The sequence below is a fragment of the Serinus canaria genome, chromosome 3 (genome assembly GCF_022539315.1).
Source record: "Serinus canaria isolate serCan28SL12 chromosome 3, serCan2020, whole genome shotgun sequence".
NCBI lineage: Eukaryota > Metazoa > Chordata > Aves > Passeriformes > Fringillidae > Serinus > Serinus canaria.
In genome coordinates, this window is record NC_066316.1 from 14,372,871 (window position 1) to 14,400,392 (window position 27,522).

A 27,522-nucleotide genomic window follows, 5' to 3' on the forward strand; every position below is an offset into this window, starting at 1 on the left:
AGCTGTCTAGAATGAAGAGATGGTAAAATCTACATCCTTTACTTTTATGGGTTGTTCACATAAGGAGGAGAAGAAAAGAGAGAAGAGAAACTTCCCAAAAAGTAGAAAAACAACACTGGGAAGTTTGCAAGAAGCAGAGGTAGATAAAACCTGAAGATGTAGTGTACCTGTTTGCCCAAGAGGAACCTTAAACTGCTTCTTTCCATGAAATTTAACCCATGTTTTCAGCTAAGGCTGCCCTAAAAGAACATTACTGAATTTTACAGCTTTATTAAGCCTCAGCACTTGATTCCAAAGCTCCAGGTTCCGTCCAGTCAGTCCAGACACTGATGAGGGAGTTCCAGAATGGAGGCCAAGCCCTCCTGTCCCTATGAGTTCCCACGGGGATGCAGCCAGAAGAGTACTGTCCTCCTAAAGCCTGTGCTGGACCTTTTTTTTTCCAAAAAGAGGATAAAGTAAGAAAAAAGATAAATCTCTTTAGGGAAAAACACCCTGTAGTTTAATTGAAATGGCAAATGCAAAGTTAAAAAAAAATTAATAAAAAAGCCCAACATCTGAATGATCTAACAGTAGAATAAATAAATATACATACAGCAGTTTTCAAAATAGTCATATCTTAAAAACATACAGCAACTCTCAGAAAATGTCTCGGAAAGTGACAGACAATATTAATAGTGACATTGTTTAAATATTTAGCATTTTAATTTAAGAACATGCACTTTCTCCTCTGTTTTTATTTTTAAAAAATGTGGAGTCATCTCTACTATTAGATTGCTCTTTTTATTGTTCCTTTGGAAAAAAAAAAGTGTATGATTTTTGCAGTCCATTCTGTTTTCTTAAATCACTGAACAGAGCCGAGTTCTTTGTCCCAAGTGGGAGCAGATCACCACGTGAAATCCTGAGGGTAATCCTCTGCTGCCTTTCTGGGAGAACAGAAAGCTAAGCTGGATGTGTTGTTTCCAACTCAGCCTTTTAAAAAGCTACCTCATATTCAGATTTGACAACAAACAAACAGATTGGATACACTGAGGCTTTGGCTGCTCTTGATCTTCTATCTCTCCTGACGTTCCTGTGGGTTCAGTGGGATGTTTGCTCCCAAGGGTTTTCCTTGACATTCAGATGATGTGAACGGCTAAGGAGCAGCTGAGTCCTCCCTCTCCTGCAGTTCTGCTGCTTTCTCTGACAGATGCATGACAGGCACAGCCCTGTGCTGCCAACAGCACAAAAGGACTTGTTATCTCACTAAACTCCTGAGATCTAAACCGTGAGTCATTCTCCAAATGTTAACAAGGAAGGTCTTGAAGTTTGCATCTTTTAGATGATGGCTCTTCCATCTTTAGTGCTTCTGAGTTACTGGAATCAGATTTGCCCTTCTCCAAGACGACAGTGATGCCAGACAGGAGGTACCCTCCACCTCCACTCATGGTCAGCTTGGGATGGCTGCGATCTGGTAAAACCTTTAAAACAAACAAACAACAACAAAACACACCCAAAACACACCCCACAACTAGCACCTGTAAAAATCCACTCTGTGTGTGCACATCATGTTGAGTGATTTCAGCTTACTGAATCGTATGTAATTTTTTTTCCAGCCCAACAACAAAAAGCTATTTGGGAAGTGTATTTATCTTTAAAGTAGCTGCATACAAGCTGCTGCCTCACTGGTTACTTCTTCATGGCACTGCCAGCAAAAAAGATATAGATATTTATTATATCAATAAATCTAAAATATATATTATAAAGCCAAGGTTTGAGGCCCATGAAAGTGCCATGATGTGCTCAGAAGTGCTCTGCAAGAAAGCACAGCTACTGCACAAACCAGCCTGAAGGGATTCTGTGATTTCCAGTTCTGTCCCTGACACCTTTCTGCAGCCACGGCACACCTTTGTGTCAGGACTATCCCTCCAGCTGTGCCTCCTCTTTGCCCCAACTGTCACTGCAGGTCCCAGAGTTTTACCTGTGTCCAGGACACTGCAGGGCTGTTCTCACTGCACCTGCACACAGGACCCCTGGCCAGGCCCACCTTGTGTGGACATCTAGGAATTAGTAACCCTGTCACTCTCCTACAAATATTTCAGCAAACGTTTAATAAAATGCAAGAAAGCAAAGTCTTTCCACTGGAAATGGTGACAGTTAAGCATTAAAGCTCTTCAGAACACCCACTACTCCAGGGCAGAGCAAAATGCCTGAGCTTACACATGCTCAGTCAGTCCAACTTCCCCCCTCATTTCAGGGAACGTTTTGCTCCCCAGACTTCCTGTGGTTTTGGCAGCCCTCTGCTGCCATCCTTACCTGGTAGTTCCGTAGCCAAGTTTCAGACAGTTTCAGGTTGATGACTCCACCTCTTTCTCTCAGCTTGGTGTAACATTCCAGTAAGGGCTTAGAAAAACCGAAGAGGAGGTTACACAGCAGAATGGCACCAAGCTTGAACTGTAACAGCTGAAGTAACATCCTGATTTACCTCTTTATATTGGCAGTAGACAACAAAAGGCCTCGAAGGAGCAACAAATTCCAATAAAGAAAGTAACAAGGGTGTGGGATGAAACTTGCTGGCTACAATTAAGCTGCAAAAAAAGTTTCATGCACATTAGTTTTCTGCTTCCGAACCCTACTCATCTAGTGACATTTCCTCCTACTTAGCACAGCAATCAATTACAGCTTAGAAGTGTCTCAGCAGCATGTTTTCATTGCTCTGACAAGTCCCCAAATGTAAAAACAAATCATTACTTCCTACTGGTGTAATTAGGAGGCTGAAGCATTGCTCCCCAAAGTGCAGAATATTAAAAGCACTCACTTCAGGAGCACTCACTTCAGCTGTGTCGGGCTCCACAATAATTCTTACAGTCTAAGAAATTTCTCGTTGCTTGCTCTGCCCCAAGACCATTTTGCAAATACAACTTAAGTTTTGTGACTGCCAAATGTTGCTTAGAATGTAACCTCAGTCATGACTCTTTAGACTGAGAAGTCCTCATTTAATAGTTTTATATAAAAAGAATACTTAGAGAACAAATCCTTAAAAGGCATGACTAAAAACCTTTTAAAAAGAAACTATGTCCTTGACAACATAAAGGCTTCATATTTTATTCTCCATCCTCATTTTAACGTCACACAGTAACTTGGATCTACAGATGGTTGAGATTCTCTACCACTATCTCCAGTTTTAATCCAAAAAAGTAACTTCTGAACTACACTGCAAGAAATGGTTGATAATTAGTTAATTAGCTATTAAGTGGTGCTTATACAGAAAGAAGGGGCTAATTAAACTCCTTCACAGTGTACAGAGACTACTGGGATGCCCCATCAATTAACATTTGTTCTCCAGGGGAATGTGCAGTACTGGAGCAGAGTTAAACTTGCCTGGCAACAGGGAGGTAAAAATTGATGTTCAATTCTGTAAATACAACAGATATAAGGAAGTGAGATAATTTTTTTAAAGCTTTTCCCACTTGGGTTGTTTGGCAGCCATGGCCTTGCAGACCATTTACTTCTAATGCAAAGCTCAAAGGAATTGTGCTCCATCATGAACCAAGCAGGCCATAAAGGAAAGACTCATCCTGTGCCTCGGAATGCTGCACTGGCACTGCCAGGGGCTCTGCCAGACTCCAGGAAGGGAAGTGAGGGTTGAGAGACTGGGCAAAATCAAATGCTGCTCTTTCATATGGCAGCACAGATTGCTGCCAACAGGGAGCCTGGCCAGGCACAAAATGGATGCAGTGGGTGAGGGGGGAACAGGAAGAGGCAGAGGGAAGGAGATGGTCTAATTCTGAACACATGGCATGCCTAAGAACAAATTCCTGCTTCCATAGTGTCAGGAAAATGGAATAGTCTATCTCTAAAGTCTGCTTTAAAAGAACACCAAATACCCAACATCTTCCTTTTTCCCCTCAGTGGCCTAACATCAGAGCTCAACTCTCACCAAAGGAATTGAACCACCAGATCCAGGACAAACAATGTTTTACCACACAACAGGACAGAAGGTAGAAATTTATCTGGAATGGTATTTTCTACATTCAGTAATAAATACTGTTAAATTGTGGTACCTAAAGTTGGTACCCACCTTCACCTAATGAATAGCTTTTCTTTACTCTGCCAGTAAGTGCCAGTCTTTCTCCTCACCTCCAATGTTAAGCACCTTTCCCCCTATCCTCTCCTTGTTTCTCTCCTGCAAAAATCCCTGAAACATTGTTTTCCCTGTCTGTTTCTAGTCTTTAATTTGAAGCATTTCCTTATTCCATGCCAAGTTTTCTGTGGTTCCTGATCTCAAGGAGCAGTGCCTATAAAAGGCAGGTGACTGAAGAAAGGGGATCAGCCCTCAGGCACCATAAATTCTGTTTACCCCCATCCTGCTGGAGCCTTCCTAAAGCCAGGAATCACTCATCCCTTCAGAAATGTAATTTGTTACAGCTTTCATGCATTACAGAGGACAAAAGGAGGATAAAAGTGATAGAAAACAAATAAACAAGAGAAAAATACTAAATAATAAAACAAGCCTCCTTGAACTCAATCAACAACTGTGTTATTTTACACAGAAGGAAAGGGCAAGTGAAGTCAAATATTAATTTTGCCTCTGCCAGATCATGCACAGACATGAATTACAGTGATGGTACAGCAAACAGCAGTGAAACCAGACCCAGACAGTGCCACTATTCAGACAGCTTCATGGTCACAGCCACAGGCACTGTCAGACAGATGTGCAGAGCTTTTTACAAACCTCCTTGAGCACTTTACTGCTTCAGAGAACACAGAATTGCCTGGTTCTGCATCTTTATGAACTCTACCATTCAAATATGCTACATGAGGTATATCAGTGAGCATGAGTTAAAACATTTCATAGTAGTAAACCCCAAAAATTATATGCAAGCATTTGAAAATAACCAGTAAATGTGCAGTAAAATTTATCCAAGCAGAACAGCTTCATTTCCAGTGAACAAACATTCTTTGGAGGAAAACAAATTAATATGTTATTAAATTAACTGAATTAATGTTACCTGGTTAACTTGAATCACTCCAGCATTTGCTAAGAGCATGGTGAAAAAGTCACACCCAACAAATGCTCTTACACTATGTTGGAGCTTAATTTCTAGGAATATATTGATTGTATTTGTTTTTAATTTATGATATTAAATCTTTGTGTGAAATTGTTCCTCAGGAATAACTGATCCTGGGTAAAACAGGTAAAATTAAGTTACATGTTTTTTTCCTGTGTAAAAAGAAAATTAGTTTCTAAAAATAAACTAAACTAAACAAAACAAACAAACAAACAAACAAAAAACCCAAAACAAAACAAAAAAAACCCCAGAACAACAAATTTAGTTCCACTTTAACGAACTTAAAACCTCAGGTTCTACTTTGCTAATTAGAATCCTCTTATATTTTTGGGGGTCATTTTGAATTAGATTCTACCTGGGTTCTGGTTCTCTTTGGATAGATTTTTTTTAAGTTTTTAATATTTGCTCATATTTAGTTAACTTTTAGATCATTTCAAGCCATTTAAATGAAAAAAAAAAATCTCAACCAGTGCCTTTTGTGCCCCCAGTTCTCTGCTCTATCCCATGGTCCCCATGGTCTGGGATGTTTCAGTGGGAGCACTAAATTGGGAACACCATTCCCAAACTATGACAGCTCTAAGCAGACTCACCCATCAGCATTCTTCTCTCTCAGCAAAGCAGCAGCTTCTTTCAGCTTTTTCCTTCTCTCCCACTGTTTTATATGCTTTTCCCGGACCTTTGAACAACAAAACAAACAGCTGGCACTTTAACTGGTAATTATTTATCAAACCATTATTGCCAGGACTGCATTTTCAGTTTTTGAATCTTAATGTAAGACAAAAGACAACTTCAGATTTCCACTTAAACACCTGACTAAGCTGCATTTCAGCAGGGCTGAATCAGACAGCAGAATTTTATGTCCACAGATGTTGTGAAACCTGAACAGCCACAATAAATATTCTTACATTTTCTTTATTTTCTTTTTCTTTGGTCTCTTTAAACTCTACATCTTCAGCACTAATGTCCATTGTGTCTTGCTCTTCTGTTGGATTGATTTCCATAGGTGCTTCAGCAGCAGGTTCCTCCCCTGTTTCCTGCAGGGCAGTCTGTTTCTCCTCACTCAATCCATTGCTTTCCTCTTCCCCCAGAGCATTCTCCTCAGGGTCTGCAGGCAGAGTCTCTGTACTGAATGTCCCAGACAGGAGACTCTGCACTTTGCTGAGAGGAAATTCATGAAGATTATCAAAAAAAGGTTTGGGAAACCCAAAACAACTGGTGGCAGCTCTAACAGGTCCCCCTCCTGGGTACATCTGAATGATGGATCCGTAGCCTGTGGGAGGGAAAAAAAATCAAAACACATTGAAAAGCCAGAATTCTCAAAGAATTTTAAATTTTTCTACAACGCTTAAATGAAGGGTCCATTTAAGAAAAAGGAAGTAAATTGCCTGCTCATAATCAAACCATCAAATTTAAGCTGTGGTAACTCATGGAATATTTGTGTATTAAACATGTATCTAGGATTAGCTCAGAAGCTAACATTAGCTTCTTTCTTCTAATATATGAGCTATAGCTCACATAAGCAGTGACAAATTGCTAGAAAAAGCTAATTTAATAAACAATTAAAAGGCAAAACTGTAAAGTTTCTGTTACTTATTTCTGGTGTTGCTTGGATAAAACCCAAAAGTTAAAGAGCCTTATTTGGCATAGAATTTCTTCAATATCCAGGCCCCAAAGAAAGAGGTGCGAGTTGTTAAACACACTCAAGAGTTAACTGAAATTGTATCTTACTTACTTCAAGAAGCAGCCCTATGGCCAAAAAACCAATCTGCATTAGCACTGCCTGTGTGCTTCCCAAACAACAGACAGCACATCTGTGTGCACATCACATCACTTCCTGCCTTCCCAGGCTTCTGGAATATAACTGTCACCTCTACCTGGTGCCTTAGAATAATCAAACCGATAACTGAGTTTCAAAGACAAATAGGAGTCAAACTTCTCCTAGAATATGCTGAAGGAAATGTCACATACTTTCAAAATACACACTAGATCTGGTGCAGTGAACAAGAGGAACTGCAACATTTCCAATGCTGTCAGAATTCCAGTGGCACTATTCCTGTTTTCTGCTATTCACTGTCCTGGACTTCCAGGTGCCTGGGAAAAATCTCCATACAAGCTCTTTACAGCTTTTTCTGAACTCAATGTCAAAATTCTAAGAGAGGAACTAAAACAAATCTACATACAAGGCTATAAATTTAATAAAAATTATTTATATAAACAATTATATCAAATCTAATTCTCATTTTTATGGTTTTTAAGTACTGAAAAAAAAATCCAACTGATGCAAAAACTTTCCCCAGTGGAAAAACAAGTTTTTCCTTGAATCCTGGTGGTGGTAAAACCAGTTTTCAAAAGCTGAGGAAGCATTTTGGAGTACTGCTTTCAGCAGTGCCCCACAGGTGTGTATTTCCATCCCCCTTGGTGTAGCTCACCCCCCATTCTCTCCATCACAGCCCCCAGCACCAGGCCTGCACACGTTTCCATGACAATCATCTTGTTGCCAGCGTGGATGTTTCCCAAAGTCAGCATCTGAGCCAGGGTGTCGTATCTCAGGTGGCTGGAAGACAAGAGGGACTTAACAAACACCAGTTTGCTTACAGATACTGCCTACTAGCCCAGGAGCCTGCCAAAAACAGTTGGATTGCAGGTAGATTTGGGAAAATCATCAGTGATCTTCAGAGTCACCACACAGACAATCATAACTACACATCTGATACTGAAGAACTAGAACTGGAGCCAACAAGAAATCAGCCAGGAAAACCAAAAGCAGGATATGCAGTAGGGTGCCCATAGCAAAGTGGACATCTTGTGCTGTTCCAGCCAGAGAAAGTATTTTTTCAACCTTTTGTTTGTTTTTTTCTCTGGCATGTCAGCTTTGTAAAGAACAAGCGGTATGGATGCATTTCCTGATCCAATAATGAATCCCTTGTGGTTTTCACCTGCTTTGCAGGAGCCAGCATCACCTGTAACCCAGGATCAAAACCCAGCACGTGCACTGAAGAGACACAGTGATAGCTACAGAAATTACAACTGATCTTCAATAGTAAAAAGCAGCCAAGTGCAGAGATGTTGGACAGAGAAGGAAGAAGGTTTGAGAAGGCTTAAATAACATGTATTTGAAGATGTTAAATCCCAGCATCTTAGATTTACTATTCCTTCATTAAAAAATGCATCAGTCCACTGTTACTGTGTGTAACAATGTATCTCTTAGGTGAGGTGAGTGAAAATCAAACGGGGCCAGATGCCTGTAGTCACAGCCCCGTCTGACTCCAACCCCTGTGTTACCCACAGGCTGTTAAACTTTGGAGATGTGAGGATTTTGAATCCCTGACAAGTTAAAGACAACAATTCTTGCTTGTGGTAAGTGGCTGGTTATCTTGTTACTGAGCCAGAACCAAAGCAGGTAAGAGGTATCTTAGAAAATCAAAGAGCTTCTGTCTGTGTGGGTACTGAGCAAGGCGGTGTTGATAGGGAAGTGGTGAATTCTGGTACTGCACGCAAAAGAGTTCTCCTCTTTGCTGCCATATTAATTAATGTTCAGTATCACATTATCTTTCATTAAATCACAATCTTCACGTTCAAGGGAAAGAGAAGAAAGGTGAGTATTGTATACTTTGGTATAGTGCAGGTATTTAAAAAGTATTAAAGGATCTTTCTGTTGTCATTTGAAAAAAGAAACCAAATGAAAACTCACTTAATTTTTCCAGGTTCCCTTGCATAATACATGGTTGAAAGGATGCGAGTGGATGGTTTCACAATTGTAATAACTGCCTCATATCTGTAAAAAAACATAGTAATGGTCTTATTTTAATCTCAACAATTTAGGGAATTACCAAGTATTTTTCACATTTTAAAATTCACTTACTTTTTTTTCTTCTTCTTTATGTATTTATCTTGAGCAAATTCTGTTTTGTCTCTGAATGTTGTACTGTTCTCTATTAACTGTTGAACTATTTCCTTGGAAGAGACAATTCATTTTTGTTACAGCTAGCATTTATTTCTCATTCATTTCATAGACAGTATTTTTTTAAACAAGCACTGAAAATATTTTCTTCCAGTAGAGGCATGTATACCGTGAACTTCTCCTGACAAACTACTTCTCCTAATGGCAAAGTCAATCTCTGTTAACCAAGAGGACCAGGGAGGCATTACACTATGTGTATGAATTTAATCACAGTTTTGCATAAAAATCATAGAAATGAAAATGTTTATCCTGGAATATTTAGTAATATTTCATTTAATCCAACTCCTCCTTTGGGTCTCTCTGATTCTAGCATCTCTGAGGGTACCTTTTTTCCCTGTTCCACGTAGCTCCTCCCCTCTGCTCTGGTTAATCACCAGACAGCTCCCTCACTCCAATAATTTTTTCAGTCTCACAAATTTTATCACCCTACTGTACCAACTCCTTGCACAATGTCCAACTCCTTAGCATGTATTACTTCCTGCAATACTGCTCCTGATTTTTTTCCCCTTCTCTAGCTCCTAGGTCTTCCCAGAATTCCAGTTTTGCTTTCTTGGTCTCCCTGTTCTAATCTCCACCCTTTGCCAACCCAACTCTTTCTCATGCTTTCAGATTCCAGCTGGAGGGATCATTAGGACCTCCAATAAAACCAAACCAATCCAACAGGACTCTCCTTGCTGGAGGTTTATCACCAAGAACAAAAATGCTGCTATTTTGGGTTCTGTGATCCAAGTAGTTTAACTGCTAAAATTATGGGTTCTATTAAACATGGAGGGGACAAATGAAAAAAAGGAGTATTTTCAATTTGGACACTGCAGCTCCCCTTGTGCTTTAAAAACCTGCTCAAATAACAGATATAATCAGGTGGTGCAAGTATTCCTCACTTCCTATTGGGCTTTTCAGGCCATTATTCCTTCAAACACTTAACACATGTGATTAATGATTTAAAACAGGATCTCTTTCTTTTTTGATTTATTCTAGGAAAAAAATAAATTCAGTGCCTGGGTTATGTTGTTTTGTAAGGTTTGGGTTTTTTTTTTATGTTCCAGTAAAATTTACAGTGAGGAAACAGGGAAGTGTCCTGCATCACCAAGACACAGCATTCACAGACAGGAATTCAGATTTTAACAGACATTTAGGGAAGGAAAAATATCTATCGCTGCTAATGTAGCTCAAAATGAAAACTCAGTTACAGTCCAGACAGCAGCGTTAATAAAAGCACAGGAGATGCATGGCACAGGCTTGCTGAGGACACACAGGAAAGTCAGAGGGATCTTCTGCCATGGATAGTGAAAACAAAACCCATCAAAGCTGTCAGCCTGATCAGCACATTCTTCTCCAAGAGATAACACAACCAGCAGCACAACCATGGAAACAGGAACCATTCCAAACTCCTTGGACCCAGCAGGCAAAAGCAGAAAAACTGCTCCAAAGAGCAAGATGCAAACAGGAGATGAACTTGAGGTAAGCATGAGCAATTTCCTGATTTCATTAGAAAGGGTAAACCAAAGACCAGAGAGGATTGTGCCTGACAGCATCTGCAGAACACAACTGGCTGCAATGCCTTAGTAACAATTTAAGATAGTTTAAAGATCCCTTACTTTATGAAAGGTGCAGGCTTAAATACCAACCCCTTTTCTAACAGAACAGAACTGATCTCTTGGGAACACTTGAGTTTTCCAGGTAAAGCACCAGCATCACCCCTGTGTGGCAGGCACTGCCTACAGGCACACTGCTGGTACATGTGTTACACAGTGTCTTTTGATAAAACTTCATTGCTTGGCCATAATATTTTCCTACACCTTTGACAGTTTAATTATTGCACAATTTTAATACCTCTGTAATACAGAAATAGTATTTTGAACCTTATACACAAGCAAAACTAAATGGTGATTATGTGAGCTGTACTTTTTATCTGTTATAATTTCTGATGCCACAAATATTTATTCTTTACTTTCCTCTGACAAAGTTGCCAACCTTAGACAAAGTTTTCTCTGAAAACAGCTTTAGCATTTTTGTAAAACAAAAAAAAAAAACAAAAAAAAAAAAAAAAAAAAAAAAAAAAAACAAAAAAAAAAAAAAAAAAAAGATTTGACCAGATGAACAAAGAAAAAGCACTGAAATCTATGCACAGATAAAAAGAATATCCTTTTTCAGAAACTAAAATATAACCATCAAGGTAGCACAGAAATGACACCAAAACCTTATTTTTACCTGTCCTTTAATACCCTTGTCCTTCAAAGCCTTTATGTCATCATGAGTCAGTTTTTGAGACTTCCCATCGTCAACTATGTTACGATTATCTGTCCCTGCTTCCTTTGTTTCTAAAGGAAAAGGATACAGATTTGTAAAATCTAGCTCCAAATCAGTGGGAGAAACACAAGATTTTAGTGTCACAGAAAGCAGATTTCTTGTGGTTAAACACACATTTTTCATGGCCTTGTAAAGTACAGCCTAAGCAAGGAAATGTAATATGTGAGGTAAAACTGAATGTAAACAAAATCACCCAGAATAAGGTTCGAATTTTCTCCCACATTAAAAAGATTATTTGTTACAGAACTAGTGAAACTGCTGATGAAGACAAAACCATGCACTTTTATGACAGAAGGAATATAAACAGCATGTAGTTAACAAATGATTAATAGAAAACTTTCCCAATTTCTCTGGTATTATCAAAGAAACAAATTAATTTGAAATAGTTTTTCCAACTGTCAGTCCTCTGGGATACCTGTGGTAGTCTCTTCCACCTCTTGCTTTGGCTGGAGGTTTCCACCACTGGTTACTTCAAACGTAGTTCCATAAATATGTCCAATGGCATTATCCAGGTAGAACCACTGCTTCTCAAAAATTATTTTTCTGAAATAACAGAAAAGTGAGTAATACTTAAAGCATTATTTTTATTGTTTCTGAAACCCGCTATACTTGAGCCTAAACTATAACTTTATATATGACATTTTCATCTATATCACAGAAGAAAAGCAGGACAAGCACAAAGAGTGAAATTAACCACAAAATCCACATTAAACTGAAACTGATCAGGAAAAGAACAAAGAACTTAATAGACCATAGAAGAAGAACTTTTTTTTTTCCCCCACTTCAAAAGACTTTTCAAATAACAGATAAAATAAAGCTATGGCACTTGTCAGCATAATTTTTAGAAAGTCAGAAATATATTAAATCCAAGCACGTAGCAAAAATATGAGCATGGTCCTGTATTTTGCAAAGCTCCTCTGAAATAACATTTGCCAAAAGACTATGAAGAAAACAGACAGCAATCCTGGAAATGTTTCATTAAAAAAAAATTAAATTTACCATCCTTTTCATTTTGATTGCACCAAGGCAGGTGTGCATTTTATCTTCCTTCACTAAAAACAGGATTCACAAAGCCTTTATTTTTCAGGCTGAGCAACAAATGCAGCCTTGCTATTCCTGGAAATACCAATCTTGGCAAATGAAACAGGTATCAGGATCTGTGCCACACTCACATTCAAGTCAAAACTTGCCAATATGAGCCTTAATTATGCAAATTACACTCATCACTAATACTGAACGACAGCATTTTCAAACCAGTCCCGTACAAGCATAGCACCTTTAGATCTCCATCCCACTGAATCAGACACCTAGCCACATTACCCAACACTGACTTACTTCCACACCCTGCTCTACAAAACTGCCTGCTGCCCGGGGAGAGCCCAGGCTGTGCCCGGCGATTCCAGCACTCCCTGCTGGGCTGCAGGAGCTCTCCTGCTATGCCAGCTGGCCTGGGAGAGACACGGGAGCGCTTTCCAGGCACCCCCTCCAAAGCAGCAGCTAGCCAGACGGAGCACCGGCATCCTCCTGCACAGCCACGCCGCCGAGCACGCTCAGGGCCATTAACAATGCTCACTACACTTCACACAAGCTGCGTGCCGCGGCGGGCGCACCTGCTCGGCTCCGCTTCCACCGGCACCGGTCTGACACCCGCAACGCCAAACCCTGAAATCTCTTCCAAAGTCTTACCAGCAATGCGGTCAGGAGATCTTCCGAGCTTAAGGGTTTGTTTTTTTTTTTGCCATAGGGACCGAGACAACATTAAAACCTTTCCCGCTGCCTGTCACACAAGCCTCGCGGGGCCGCTATTCCTGCCTGGCGCGGCAGGACCGGGAGAGCGACCGGCACCGGGACCCCCTTCCCTCTGGCAGGCCCGCCACAGCCGCACCGAGGGTGGCGGGGGTGGAAGGCGCAAACCGCGGCCGAGAGGCGCCGAGAGGCACCGAGAAGCACCAACGGCACCGGGAGCCGCCGGCGCGGCGCTCACCTGCGGCGCAGCACCGACACCGCCTTGAAGACCTCGTCCCGCTTGAGCACGGCGCAGTCGCCCTCACGGATGCGCGCGCTCGGGCCGCCCTCCATGGCCGCCGCCGCCGCTCGCGCCGGGCCCCCGCGCAGGCGCCGAACCCGCTCGGGCGGGGCCCCGGCGGGCGCGCCTGCGCAGTGCGGCAGCGCGGGAGGCGGGAGCCTTCTCTGAGGGCAGCGAGCGCCGGCCCGGCCCCGGGGCTCCGCGGCGGGACTGTCCGAACCTTCTCCGCGCTGCGCTGCGGGAGAAAGGGCCTGCTTCCCCCGGGGTCCCCTCTGGGAAACAGCACTGGTTTCAATTAAGTGTCTTGTGGTAAAATTTGTTTCCTCAGCTCGGTTTGCTGTTGTGTCCCCGGACTGGCCCCGGCAGCGGGAGATGAGCAGGGAGCTCAGGGGCAGGGGATGCGCCCGGGGCAGAGGCTTCCAGGGCTGGCGAGGAGGATGGCGAGGAGGAGGAGGATGCCGAGGCAGAGGACAGAAGGGAGAGCCCAAAAGGATGCCCGAACCTGGTGAGCCAGCCTCTGTGCTTCTGCTTTCTGAAGCCATAATGCTTCTAACGCGCTGTGTGGGCAATCACAGCTGTTTGTCTCCCGTGGTCAGAAGAATCACTGAGAATAAAACTTGCAAAATTTCACTTTCCATATTCTTTCATTCCACATTATTTATTTTTTTTCTGCCCCCAGCAAAATCTCGTCTAGTCCAATCAACGATGGACCAATTTATTCCCTATAAGGGCTGGAAACTTTATTTCTCTGAAGGTATTTTTAAACCTATTTTTCTAGAATTGATTACATGTAATGTTAGTAGAGTTATAAGTTCAATAAAGAACAACAAAAGTTTCATCTATAAGAACAGGAATATAATAAAGACTTCACTCTTGTGATATACTGTAACTTTGGTGTTAATTACTGGGATCCTGTGGAGATCTATCATCTGCCTTAGTTTTGCGGTGCAGAAAAACAATGGAAGAAAAATTACCTGTTTATGTATTTTGTGAAGTGGAAAGAATTATTTCTGTTGCTAACGTGGTGTGTTTCTAATTAGTTTACAATGACAAGTCTCCTTTTGTCCAGAAGACTCAAGCCTTTGAAAAGTTTTTCATGCAGCACATTGAGCTTTATGACAAGGTAAAAACCAAAGCCAAACGTATCCCACCCCAACAACCTGTTGCTGATACAAGAACATTACAGAATTTTAGTGTTTTTTTTCCCATCAAAAGTAACCTCCATCAGAGACCTGAAACATTTAGGACATCATTTGGGTGTTTTACTTCTAATTTGAAGTGTATTTTATCATTTATGGTGTTTCCCAGGATGAAATAGAAAGAAAAGGAAGCATTCTCGTGGATTATAAGGAGCTAATCCAGGACAGAGAGCTGACTAAGTCAATACCAAATATATCTGCTGAACTAAGGGACATGCCTCAGAAAATACTGCAGTGTATGGGTCTGGCAATTCATCAGGTAAGCACGAGGTTCTGATTCATAGGAACAGAACCCTCACAACAAAAAAGAATCAGTGACACTTAGAGGCAATTATGTTACAAACCCCACATCTCTGTGTTTTTCTTTCTTAGGGCAAATTACTGTTTGTTTAAAACTCAAATCCTTCAATCTCTCCTCTTCCTGTATGACCCACAAAATCAAATTTGGAAGTTGCTTTGATCTTGGTGCATTTTTCTTATTCATCATTGGAGCAGTTGACTAAAACTAAATGTAGTTCTAACACCTGTGTCTCTCTCTGCTGGGAGTTCTAATTCCTATGGGCATCTGTGTTCCCCTCCTGTTCCACCAGGTGCTCACCAAGGACCTGGAGAGGCACGCGGCAGAGCTGCAGGTGCAGGAGGGATTGCCCCTGCAGGGGGAACCTGTCATAAACGTGCCTCTCATCCATGCCAGGTAAGGGGGGCTGGGCACTTCTTCTTTCCCAAGGAAGAGCTCTGCTTCCTGGCTAATCCTTGCCAGTGTCCATGCATGGCTTACATGTTGAAGGGAAAACTGGGCTCTGTGAAGCTTTTTCTAGGAGAATACTCTACATTCTGCTTTTTCTCTTCACTGTGACCTCAGGTCCTTGTGAAGAAAAAAGTGAAATGAAACCTCCTTATAAACTGAACAAACAGCTTGAACTAGAAAAGCTTGTAAGTAGAGAAGTGGCTTAGAAGCAGAACAACTATACTATAAATAGAATTGTATCGATTAAAAGCAGAATTATTAAAATTTCTGGAGAAGTTTTTGATGGAACAACTCCTTAAAACATTTTTTATTTATCAGAAGTAATGGCATGTCACACTTCAAGGGTCTGAGAGAACTGGGTGTGTAAGCTCAACTGGAGTTAAAATTACATTTTAAACATTATTTTCTTTTTATCATTGTTTTTAATTCCCTGCTGGTGGCGGCAGAGTTGTAATAAAACTTTGGTCCTTCTGTGTTGCAAGTCTAAATTCCAGGCTTTATCTGAAACTATGGAAAGAGACAGTTATGGATGATCTTAAATGTATTGCTAGGCCAGAGGTGTCACTGGATAAACAAACTGTACTGTTTGAGGCTGTTGAGATTGATTCATGTGAGAATATTGAATTTTCTGCTGCTTTCTAGAGCAAGAATGTTCCATGGATCTGCCAAAAAAATACTTTTAAGTGTTTTTTCCTGGATTTACCCTTTTTAATTGGGAGTAGGATTTTTTTGTCTGTTTGTGGTTGGATGGGTTTGGGGGTAATTTTTTTCCTTTTTTTCTGTGTGCTAATGCAGGGTGTACAACTATGAGCCTCTGACCCAGCTAAAAAACGTGAGGGCCAACTGCTATGGCAAGTACATCGCCCTGCGTGGCACCGTGGTGAGGGTCAGCAACATCAAACCCCTGTGCACCAACCTGGCCTTCGTCTGTGCTGCCTGTGGCGATGTGCAGGGTGTTCCTCTCCCCGATGGCAAGTACACCCTTCCCACCAAGGTAAGCCAAAACCATTGAACTTCAAGCTTTTTGTTGTGTTTTCACAAAAAGCGGCACGACAGGTATTAAAAAAAAAAAGGGAAAGAAAAAAGTCATTAAAGCTAGGTTAAAACACTGACATGTTGAAAACTAATTAAACATACCTTGCAACTTTTCTTACTTCAGACCCTTGTTACTTGTAAAAAATGTATGCTGCTGGAACAGGACATGTGACAAAAAATACATAGAAGTTCCCTGAAACCTGGAAAAAATATTATCTCTTTTAATTACCATTTCACCAGCTGTGCTTAAAAAGATCCACCTTGGTGGTTTTTTATGCTTACATCGTTTGGTTTTTTGTTTAGAACTTTCTGTTTTAATTTAACTTTTCATTATCTGGACTTAAGAAGTCATTAGACATAGAACAGTGCCTTGGTTATTCTCAAACCACTTCACTGAGGGGATCACACAATTCTGCTGTGTTTGCTCTAACAGCTGTGAGTCAGAGTTCAGGTGTCTGTGCTTGATAGATCCTCATTAATTATGTACATTCTAATTTGTAGCCCTAATTTAATTTTCTTTTTTCCTGGAATGATGCTGAATTTTATTGCTTTGTGGTTTTTTAGGGTTTGGGGTATTTTGGGGGGTTGTTTGTTTGTTTGGGGTTTTTTGTTTGTTTTTTGTTTGGTTTGTTTTTTAATCAAATAAGACAGTTTCACCCTAGGACATTAAAAAATGCTGGGAATGAGTCAGAATTCCTGTTGTTGCAGTGTCTTGTTCCCGAGTGCCGGGGCCGGTCCTTCACAGCTGACAGGAGCTCTCCTCTAACCACCACAGTGGACTGGCAGTCTGTCAAGTAAGCAGAAAAATGTGATGTGACAGGACACTCAAAAAGTGACAGGATGGCTCAACCTGTGTTACACTGTGTGATTTTAATAATCTTAGTCTTTTGCAGCAAGCCCTCTCCAACATTTGTATCACAAAGCAGTTGTTTTATCCAAGTGCTGGTATACTTTGCAACCTACCCTGTAATAGTTTCCTGGAAGTTCCTTCTGCCCTCACCCAGCTCTTGGAGAGATGCTCAGTTTGTGCTCTTTGCTGGATTTCTCAATAATTTCTAATTGCATCTTGCATCTATGATTTCATGATTCCCTTTGACGAGCTAGAAAGTCAGCTAGAAAAACCCTATGAGGTTACACTGGTCAGCTGTGCCACTTGGCCTGAATGAGCTGGAAGTAAACTGGAGGGTTAGAAATCTTAGTTTGAAGTGACATCCTTGTAAAAACTCGTGCTGCTCTTAGCAGCTCCAGAGGGCGCTGTTCATCACAGCTTCTTCGGTAAAGCTTGGTTCGGCTTCCAGGGAATCTCAGAGCTCCAGGTGCAGAGCCAGAGCTGGAACTCTCACAACCAGAGAGTCAACTGCTCTTCTTATTATGGTCTGAGAAATTCCTTGGACTTTTCCAGGGTTGGAATACCTATTAAGAATTCATGGGGGCTATAATGTCTGAGCTCTTTTTTTTTTTTTTTTTATGGGTCCCTTTTAGTTTATGTACTGTACTTATTTCTACATGAACATGCTCATCAGTGGTAGAAAATCTGAATTTCAACTCGGAGTTCCCAGTTACTGCATTTCTGGGCTTTATGCGTGGTTTATACCCATTTAGTGAAGTGTGACCTGAGGAAGATGCCCAGAGCTGCAGGTGTTGTGTGCTGCAGCTGCACTGGCAGGTGCTGCGGGGTGTGCAGCTCCCCTCGTGTGTTGCAGGGTGCAGGAGCTCATGTCAGACGACCAGCGGGAAGCAGGACGGATCCCGCGCACCATCGAGTGTGAGCTGGTGCAGGATCTCGTGGACAGCTGTGTCCCAGGGGACATGGTCACAGTCACAGGCATTGTGAAGGTGGCAAGCACTGAGGAAGGTGAAGTGCAGCATCTGAAAACTCCTTTTTTCCTAGGGTGGGGTTTTTGGTAGTGCTTACACAAGAACAACAACAGTCTCTCCCCTTAGTTGGAGCTCTCAGTGCCTTAAGTCCATAAAGTGTAAATTTCTTTAGAGGTTACCAAACTTTTACAATGAAGAGTTATTTTAGGGCATTATTTTCTTAACATTTTCTCCTTCAGACATTAAGAGAACTGTCACACCGTTGTGAAGGAGAGTTATCTTAATTTAGTCTCCCTAGAGAAATTTATCAACTCTTTTTTTTCCTTTTCTTTCCCCAAGTGAAGAAAAATGCTGTGCACCGCTCTGAAAGAATACATTGCAGATAACTGCAAGACTGTTTTACTCTGAGACTTCAGGCTCTGCTCAGTAATCAGTCTATATAGAAAATGATTAATTATTAACTGATAATTACTGAGTAATTACTGTGCTACATGTTTAATGCTTCTACACCACACATCTTTTTTTCCCCCCAAAATATTGAGTATAAACATTTTATATTCAACTTTTCTTTGACAACAATAACATAATGATTTAAAATCCCTGGAAAAATTTATTTATTCTGGGACAAAATTCTCTCTAGACATTTATCCTCAATTTCAGGAAAATATTTATTGTGTACATAAGTGGAGGGAACTTAAAAGAACAAATGTAGCTAGAACCTTATTTTGCATCAATTTTACAAAGTGCAAATGCTCAGTACTTTAATATGTACATGTGCGTATTTCTGACTTACTCTAAGCCATTTGTAGATCATATGAGTGCTTATTGACAGAAAAAATGCTCTATCATCCTTTCTCAATTTTTCTAACAGGAGCTTCTAAAAACAAAAACGACAAGTGTATGTTCTTATTGTACATTGAGGCAAATTCTGTCAGCAACAGTAAAGGACAAAAACTGAAGAATTTTGACGATGAGACCTTTCAGAGATCGTTCATGGAGTTTTCCCTTAAAGACCTCTATGCTATCCAAGAAATTCAAGCTGAGGAAAATCTGTTCAGGCTCATTGTGAAGTAAGTTGTATCAGACCTAGACTAGGTCTAGGGTTAGACATGAATCAGTGTGACACTTTCAGACAAATGTGACAGCTCATCATAAAGCTCTGAAATGTCTGAGCCTTATGCAATAGAAACCACAGAGATCTAAGAAACTAAGTGGGCAAGGGACTTGGGAGGGAGGTAGTGCAGTGGTAATGTTGGGACTTTAGGAGCCGTTAGAGATTCATGAAGTTGCCTGTGTTCTTGTTTAACCTTAGACAGAAAGCTCTGGGTAGAAAAACAATTAGTTAATTTTGATCCTCACCATGTAAATTCAACTTAAAGTACCATTTTGTCCTCCAGTTTTCTACAGTAGAGGAAAGAGATGCAAGAACTGAGCAGAGGGTGTGAAAGACCCTCAGTTCAGACTGAAAAGTACTCTTCTACCTGAAATGTCCCTCAGGCCCTCCCAGCGGAGTCAAAGAACACAAACCCAGCACTTTGAAAGGAGGGTTACAGGCAGTTATTAGGACAAGAACAGGCGCAGATACCACTGGGAAGCTGGATCTCGTTTGTCTTTGTGGGGACTCAAGTGAAAAGCTTTTCTTGTTTCAGTCATTTCTGGTTATCCAAAAATTTCAAGAAATTTGATGCTGCTGATTTCTGTTGAAAATTCAGCAACAGCTACACAAAAAGTTTTATTGTTTAATTAGGTGTTCTGTGATGAGAGCGAGGACGAGTGATTGTTTATAGTAATACATGATTTATCTTCCACTGATGTTACATTGTGCTTTGCTTTTCAGCTCTCTTTGTCCTGCAATCTATGGCCATGAGGTAAGTCATCAAAAAACTTTACTTGTAATTCCAGTTTGAAATGTTTATGCCCCATTCAACTCCTAAAGGATTCACAAAGCTTATCTGGGACAGGGGGAGGGGACAGGGACTGTTTTTACAGGTCCCTGTGGCTGATAGTCTCTTTTGGTGTCAGGAGAGTGGCAGCCTTATACCCTTAAGTTCAGAGATCCAGAAGGAAAGGTTATTGCAGGCAGTTCTAGGGAGCTGTCAGTGCTGGGCACCATGATGGAATGCTTACCAGTGTTGGCCTCTACCACAACAGATTGTGAAGGCAGGGTTGGCCCTGGCCTTGTTTGGAGGATGTCAGAAGTTTGTGGATGACAAGAACAGAATCCCAGTGCGAGGAGATCCACATGTTCTGGTTGTTGGAGATCCAGGATTAGGAAAAAGTCAAATGTTGCAAGTATGGTTTTCTTTATTACTGTTTTCTGTTTTCCTCTATTTCATTATTATCTTGACTTGCAGCCATGGTAGGATAACTGTGCTGAGACCAAAGGGTTGACTGAGCCTGGCTGGAGCTATCTTTTCATGTGGGATGCCTCAAGTACAAGAGCATATCCAAAGGGCTCTCCTGCCATCCAGGGAGCCTGTTAAAACACCTGAGCAGGTGTCCTTGTCAGGCCCATGGGCTTTCAAGGACAGGCTTACAGGCTTGCTGTCCTGCCCTTATATGCAGTTCTTGTCACCAATGCTTTTCCCCAGTGGGGAGGTTCACTCCTTCCTGTCTTCATTTAGCTGGTCCATTGTGAAATGAAGTAATTAATCTTTGAACAAATGCGACTTCAGATACCCTGTGACTCTCCTCATGTGAGGTTTACTTCCATTCCTTACCCTATTTCCATGTTGCTAACTTTTTGGGAAAGGGACCTGATGCTGTGTTTGGGTTTTGATCTCAGTAGGTATTTCTGCATGACTATGACAATTACTAATAGTTTTTTTTTTTTCCCTTAAACTGAGTGATTTTTAAATTCTATGTCTTTTTCCATGGTTACTGTGAAGTGCAAGAGGGACAGAATTCACCTAGATCTTCTTTAAAAAGTCTTTCTAACGTGGACCTGTTGCATTAGGATATGATTTGCACTTAGCCAAAGTGATAGATTTGCATGCAAGCATCTTAACAAAGAAAATTTTTGAATTATTCTTTGGTTTACTGAGGACTCTACAGCATAACATAACATAATACAGAGTAACATAATAACATAATACAGAGTAACTGATTTTTTTTTCACATTTTTACTTACAAAAAGACTATAATCCAAGAAAAGTTACTCCTACTGCTTTGCAGAAGTATGTGTCTTTGAGTTGCAAGGAGTTAGACCTTTACTGTTGGGCTATATTCAGTGGAAAGAAACAAATTTGGGTTCACTTTGAATTGTTTCTCTAGAATGAGGCTTATGAAATTCTTCACTTTGGGGAGGGAAAAAGTATTTGTTTCTCTTCTAGGCCGTGTGTAACATCGCTCCTCGAGGTGTGTATGTTTGTGGTAATACTTCCACCAGCTCTGGCCTGACTGTTACACTCTCCAGAGATGGCACTTCTGGAGATTTTGCCTTGGAAGCTGGTGCCCTAGTACTTGGAGATCAAGGTAATCCATGGAATGCCACAGGTTCTGCGTAGCCATATGTAAGGGGCAGGAGAGTGTGTGCTGCTGAGTCTCAGCTAAGCCAAAGTGCTCACTTAACTGTGGACTAAAAATGTCTGTTTGAAGTATGATACTGGGCTTCCACACCATGGGAAGTTCTGAGCTTCTTCAGAGCTTCTCTGGGGGCAATTCCTGCTTTCCTAGAGTGTAGGGAAACCTCAGTTCTCCAGTTCACATACCAGACTTACTGTGTCAAAGAACTGGGATTTTTTTTGTTCAGGGATCTGACTTGATGTCAGATGCTGGACTCTTAGTGGTTTTGAAAAAGGACTCGCTTATGAGATATGTTGTCTATTTTTAAAAAGCTTGTTTTGTCATCATAACGAATCAGCAAAATGCTGCATCCCCCAGTCAGGCTAAGTTCATAGTGGTTTGGTTGCATTACCATGGAATGAAAACAAAGCTGGCTGAAAGGGAGATTTTTCAATGTCTCCTGCAGTCCCTTGGGTTCTAAGTTGGATTTCTGATGTAGCACTAGATTGTAGGACATGCTTGTCCTTCAGTTAATGTGTTGTCTGATAAGTCTTTGTCCTGTTTTAATTGCTTCCAGGAATTTGTGGAATAGATGAATTTGATAAGATGGGAAACCAGCACCAGGCTTTGTTGGAAGCCATGGAACAGCAGAGCATCAGCCTGGCCAAGGCTGGCATTGTCTGCAGTCTGCCAGCTCGGACATCCATTGTTGCTGCAGCAAACCCCGTTGGAGGACATTATAACAAAGCCAAGACAGTGTCTGAGAACCTAAAGTGAGCCCTTTCTGAAATGCTGCTTGTATAATTCACATTCAGGAGTAGATGCTTCTGGCAGTCTGGTAGCTTGTGTACAATTGCATTCTAGGATTTTGAAATGTGAACACAAACTTTAATAATTTTTAGTGGCTTTTGAGAGAGAAATTGCTGTTGTACTTTATTCTGAATGAGCAGGACAGGATCTTTTACCCGTGTTTGAAGTGGAACAGAGTTGCTATAATTTTTCCACTTCTCCAAGCACTCCAAGTTTCTTGTCTTTCCTCCAGAATGGGGAGTGCTCTGCTGTCAAGGTTTGATCTGGTTTTCATCCTGCTGGACACACCAAACGAGGACCACGACCACCTGCTGTCCGAGCACGTGATGGCCATGCGGGCCGGCCGGCGCGCTGCCTGCAGTAGCGCCCTGGTGACACGGGCCAACTCCCAGGAGCACTCTGTCCTCCAGGCCACCTCAGATCGACCCCTGCTCGAGAGGCTGAAGGTGGGACTTGTCCTGGGGCTGCTGCGTGAGATACTCTAAAGCAAATTTGCCATGTTGGGTTTCAATAAGGAGCTACAGAAGTGGGTTGGGTGTAATAATTTGGTGTAATATGATCTGTGATGGAGTGTTGAATCCAAATAAAGCAATGTGGAAGCAAATCCTTGGGCATCTGCACCTCCATGGATTTAGGAAGTATAGGAGAGGAAGCATGTTTCTCATTAGACTTCAGTGACGGCTTTGAGAACTGATATTGTCAAATGCCACTTCTTGGGAGAAATACTCCTACGAGAGGTAAACCCATGAACTTTTGGGAACAGGATATCAGCAATGATGGTTACCACTGGAGCTGTGGTAATTGGGATTTTCTCTTTTTGAGAAGGGATTTAACTTTATAACAAATTCTATTTGGCACTTCCTATCATTGCAGATGAGAACCCTTGGCTGCTTTTTCTGAAATGGCCAAGTGTGTGTGTTTACATGTCTGAGTATAGCATGGGGACTTGAAGTACACACTTTGAAGTATACATTTTGTATACATACATATACAAAGCACCAAAGCTCTTATAGTGACAACTTCACCAGATAAAGCATAAATATGATGATTTGATATTAAAATTTCTATTTTATAGAATTCTGACAGACAGAAATCTAACTCTTTGTAACGGTGCTAGATCTCAACAGGGGAAAACTTTGATGCCATTCCCCATCAGCTGCTGAGGAAGTACGTGGGATACGCTCGGCAGTACGTGCACCCAAGCTTATCTCCAGAGGCAGCACAAGTCCTCCAGGAATTCTACCTTGAGCTCCGGAAACAGAACCAAGGAGCAGACAGCACCCCCATCACCACGAGGCAGCTGGAGTCCCTGATTCGACTGACAGAGGTAAAGGCAAGCTGGAATGCTTAAGGGATTGAAAGCAAAGAGATTATTCCTGAGGTACTAGCCAAGTCCTATCATTTTTTACAACTTATTCACCCCTGTGCTTTTTCTGTTTTGTTAAAAAAAAAAAGAAAGTGAGAATGCATCAGGCTTAGAAGGGCTTAAGAGCTGCTGTTCCTTAAAACTTCTTATAAAGCAAAACACCCTTGAGGAGATGGAAAGAGAACCTATCACATTCCCCAAAAGGAGAAAAAGTAGGTGCAGGCAGGAACAACTGCTGCCCACCTTGAACCTAGACTGCTTCTGTTTTCCCTAACACTGCCTTAACTGCACTATCTGTGATCTGCTGCTTTACAAGGCTCCACTGCTAAAAAGCAAATAGACTCCAATCCACAGCCTGAAAGTGCAAATATGTAAGAGGACACATTGACACACTAACAAAAAATAGAAAAATCTTCCTCTAATCCTGTAGGCTTAGGGTCTGTCTCTGGTCCTAAATTTTGTGCTTTTAGCCCTTGTAGAGTGATTGTAGCCCTTTTTCACATCAGTTATGATAGATCTTAAATTTTTGTGGAATATTTTTTTCTGTTTTAAGGCACGATCAAGACTGGAATTAAGAGAAAAGTCTACCAAGGAAGATGCTGAGGATGTAATAGAGATAATGAAATACAGGTAATAGAAAACACTGCTTTAAAAATAAATAAAGCATCACAGTGCTATTCATTTGAAACTTCTTTTCTTTACATATTCAAACACAATGAAGAAATCAGTTTATCAAGCTTAGACCCATGATTACTACTATTTGGATTTGTTAGCTGCTCCTTAAAAGCTGCCAGCACCCCTAAGTCAAATACAACTGCTTAGGCCTGTGAGTTGTGTGGTCACAGTGGTTCTGGGTGTCTAGGCATGGCAATGCGCACATGAGGCTCTGCTGAAGGGTTTTTTCTCCCCTCTGAGTACTCCCTGGTGCAGGTGAACAGTTAAAATTCAAAAGTGATTTGGATGAATGCTTAGTCTAAGTTCCTAGAGAGTGACCTAATAGGGGGTGGTTTTCTACATGGCTTCTGAAAGTTCTCTCAAGCAGTCACATTTTGGGAATCGAATCCATATATGTTTGCTTTTATGTCCTGCTGAGAGTTGGATCTCTTTTTGTCACCTGTTTGCAGCATGCTGGGCACCTACTCAGATGAGTTTGGGAAGCTGGACTTCGAGCGCTCCCAGCATGGGTCTGGGATGAGCAATCGCTCACAGGCCAAGAGATTCGTGTCAGCCCTGAGCAGCGTGGCACAGAGAACCTACAACAACCTCTTCGACCTGCAGCAGCTGCGCCGCATCGCCAGCGAGCTGCAGCTACGGGTGAGCTCCCCCTCCAGCAGCCACACACTGCCAGGCCACCCTCAGCTACTGCTGCCAAAGGGACAGGGGAAAAGACGCCTCTGGGGAGCCTCTTTGTAATGGCAGAAATAACCAATGTGCTGCTGTTAGGCTGAGCAGAGCTCCTGAAGTGTCTCTGTGAGCTCCATGACCCCACAGCTGTTTGCAACAGCAGCTCCTTGCACTGGTAAGGGCTGATTTGACTGATGAGGCTGGTTCTGAGCAAGATCCTGGTTTGATCTGTGAAAGGCAGTGGTGGAGTGCTGCACTCCTGCCTCCCCAGAGGACACACCTATTTTTGTTACCAAGTTTAGACTTGTGGTGTCCATGCTCTACTTTAGCAGTGCAGTGATGTTTCTGCATCACCTCCTCTGGATTAAACATGCCTTTCAGGTTTTCATTCCTGTTTCAGACATCCTGAAGTTGTATGTTGAAAGGATCATCTAGGACACATGGCCACAAATGTATTCTGCCCTGTAATTGATTTGCAGTCTATACTTGTGGGGGCTTCAGCCAAACAGAAGTATTGATAGCTAACTGTACTTTTTGCTCCATTGACTACTTATTGAAGTTGATTTAATTAACTCTAATTCACCTTTCCTATATAGAATATTTTTGCCCATTCAAAGTTCTATACCTGGAAATCAGGGAGAGTTGTAGAAATCATGGATTTCTTTGGTAGATACTTCTGTTTCAGAACTGGAATTTATACATATGTAGCTGCACTCTTTCTTCCTATCATAAAGGAAAAACTGCTGCTTCTGTGTAACTCTGCAGTAAAAACAGTGTGTACCTAAAGCAGGAAACAGGGACTGATGGTGTGAGACCTTCTGGTAGGTGAAGAGTTTGCTAAGGAAGCTGACCTATTCTTAGCCCACTTCATTTCACTATGTTCTTTCAAATGGTTTATGTTGCTTTATATCAGGTAAGATGTCATTCTCTAATTTAGTATTTTTGTCTTTTTCTTCCCAGGTATCTGATTTTGAAAGCTTTATTGGGTCGCTAAATGATCAGGGTTATCTTTTGAAGAAAGGTTCAAGAGTTTATCAGCTCCAGACCATGTGAGAAGAGTCACTGTGATGAATTTCCTTGGAATAATTGTCCCCCTTGACTGCTGACCTGCAGCAGGGAGGCACATCCTGAGCTGAGCTGCACCTGCCATGGCACTGGGGTTTGCTGGGCTGGAGATTCCCCTGCAGAAAATTAAACTGGAAAGCTGCAACAGGACAAACTGGCACATGGTATTGCTGCCTGGCTCATCCTACAGCTCTCTGTTCCAAATGGCACCTCGTCATCCTCGGATCAGGAGTGGAAGGTGTGTTTTTATACTGTTACAGTGCCATAGGGGACTTTACTTCTGAAAGAGATGCTGGACCCACAAATTTCAGCCCAGAAATCTTTCATGAGAGGATGGTATGAGCTGTACTTTCAGCACTGTAGTTCATTTCAAGTATAGAAATGTCTCCAGTATGTTGTGACAACACTGTTTGATAGCTGTTACCAAATGACACTTAACTCAAAACTGACTTGGTTTTCTGCTTTGAAACATGGTCTTTGAAGCCAAGGTTTTATTTGAAATCCAAGGCTGATTTAAGAAAATATCCTTATTAAATTTCTAAAGCAGGGATTGGATTTTTACTTGCATTAAACTTTATATATGAAAAATATTATTTATTCAAGGCTGCTTAATGGCCATTACAAGATCTGTAAACCAACAGGTTCTGTTTGTTTCTGTGTAACTGTTCCTGACACACAACCATGTGTGCTCACCACGGGTGAAGTGCTGAATGCTTCCTGACTTTGAGGAAATCAGAACCATGGTCTGGTGCAATAAAATAGCAGCTGGCAAGCTTTCAGTGTAAGAATTAAAAAGCCACAAACACCAACACGCCCTCCCTAAAGAAAAATATACTTTAAAAAATCAGGACTGCAGTGCTGATTCTTGTTTTTCCTCTTTCATTTCTCTCTTTCAGGTAAGATATGATAGATGATAAAAAGCAGAAACAATGAAACTTAGTGCCTCACCCTCTAATTTAAGGGACATCAGGGACCAAATATACTTGAAACTGAAAACTGGTCAGGGAAATGAAATGCTTTAAGTACAAAATTATAGTTTTACATTGGAGCTCTGAAGGGGCAAGGTCTGCTCTATCAGCTAATGGGAAGTAGGTGTTGGAGACTGCTTTTGGCTTAGTACAGGGCTGGGGACAGGAACGCGCCTCACGAGCACACGAACCACTGCACCTGGAAAAGTGAACTCATTCCCGTTTCTCCTTGAGACAAAGTAAACGCGAGAAAGCGAGAGCCAGAAGCAAGTACCGAGCACCAGGCACCACCTGCGCTCTCGGAGAAGTTTCTGAAGGTA

At 41.5% G+C, this 27,522-nt stretch overlaps 2 protein-coding genes across 4 annotated transcripts; one reads left to right on the forward strand and one right to left on the reverse strand.

Moving 5' to 3' along the window:
* Positions 1-498: 498 nt before the first annotated feature.
* On the reverse strand, positions 499-13,440 carry TRMT6 (tRNA methyltransferase 6 non-catalytic subunit). 2 transcript variants are annotated; one of them, XM_050973157.1, is made up of 11 exons: positions 13,304-13,440; positions 11,735-11,862; positions 11,221-11,330; positions 8,911-9,002; positions 8,740-8,823; positions 7,478-7,602; positions 5,954-6,318; positions 5,639-5,724; positions 2,462-2,564; positions 2,293-2,379; positions 499-1,457 (listed from the first exon to the last, which is right to left on the reverse strand). In XM_050973157.1, the coding sequence occupies exons 1-11, from the start codon at positions 13,396-13,398 to the stop codon at positions 1,284-1,286; spliced, it is 1,449 nt and encodes a 482-aa protein (XP_050829114.1). In that variant the 5' UTR covers positions 13,399-13,440; the 3' UTR covers positions 499-1,283. The 2 variants fall into 2 exon arrangements, with proteins under 2 accessions (XP_050829114.1, XP_050829116.1); XM_050973159.1 differs by lacking the exon at positions 11,221-11,330 and having other exon boundaries at positions 8,740-8,822; positions 13,304-13,320.
* Positions 13,441-13,482: 42 nt separating this feature from the next.
* On the forward strand, positions 13,483-27,081 carry MCM8 (minichromosome maintenance 8 homologous recombination repair factor). 2 transcript variants are annotated; one of them, XM_009096210.4, is made up of 18 exons: positions 13,483-13,850; positions 14,025-14,099; positions 14,386-14,468; positions 14,654-14,803; positions 15,135-15,238; positions 16,088-16,286; positions 17,036-17,121; positions 18,031-18,182; positions 19,017-19,215; positions 19,983-20,013; positions 20,297-20,437; positions 21,478-21,619; positions 22,227-22,422; positions 22,692-22,905; positions 23,577-23,786; positions 24,379-24,455; positions 24,950-25,139; positions 26,130-27,081. In XM_009096210.4, the coding sequence occupies exons 1-18, from the start codon at positions 13,718-13,720 to the stop codon at positions 26,220-26,222; spliced, it is 2,475 nt and encodes an 824-aa protein (XP_009094458.1). In that variant the 5' UTR covers positions 13,483-13,717; the 3' UTR covers positions 26,223-27,081. The 2 variants fall into 2 exon arrangements, with proteins under 2 accessions (XP_009094458.1, XP_018776607.1); XM_018921062.3 differs by lacking the exon at positions 14,386-14,468 and having other exon boundaries at positions 13,803-13,850.
* Positions 27,082-27,522: the final 441 nt, after the last annotated feature.

Excerpts from the sequence above, each read along its gene's own strand:
- TRMT6 (XM_050973157.1), bottom strand. The coding sequence starts at position 13,398 with ATGGAGGGCGGCCCGAGCGCGCGCATCCGTGAGGGCGACTGCGCCGTG. Across the intron at positions 11,331-11,734 it reads GGTGGAAGAGACTACCACAG|AAACAAAGGAAGCAGGGACA; the intron begins GTATCCCAGAGG and ends CTTTTCCTTTAG. Across the intron at positions 2,565-5,638 it reads AGAGAGAAGAATGCTGATGG|CTTAATTGTAGCCAGCAAGT; the intron begins GTGAGTCTGCTT and ends CTTTTTTTGCAG.
- MCM8 (XM_009096210.4), top strand. The coding sequence starts at position 13,718 with ATGAGCAGGGAGCTCAGGGGCAGGGGATGCGCCCGGGGCAGAGGCTTC. Across the intron at positions 20,014-20,296 it reads CTGCAATCTATGGCCATGAG|ATTGTGAAGGCAGGGTTGGC; the intron begins GTAAGTCATCAA and ends CTACCACAACAG. Across the intron at positions 22,906-23,576 it reads CCCTGCTCGAGAGGCTGAAG|ATCTCAACAGGGGAAAACTT; the intron begins GTGGGACTTGTC and ends TAACGGTGCTAG.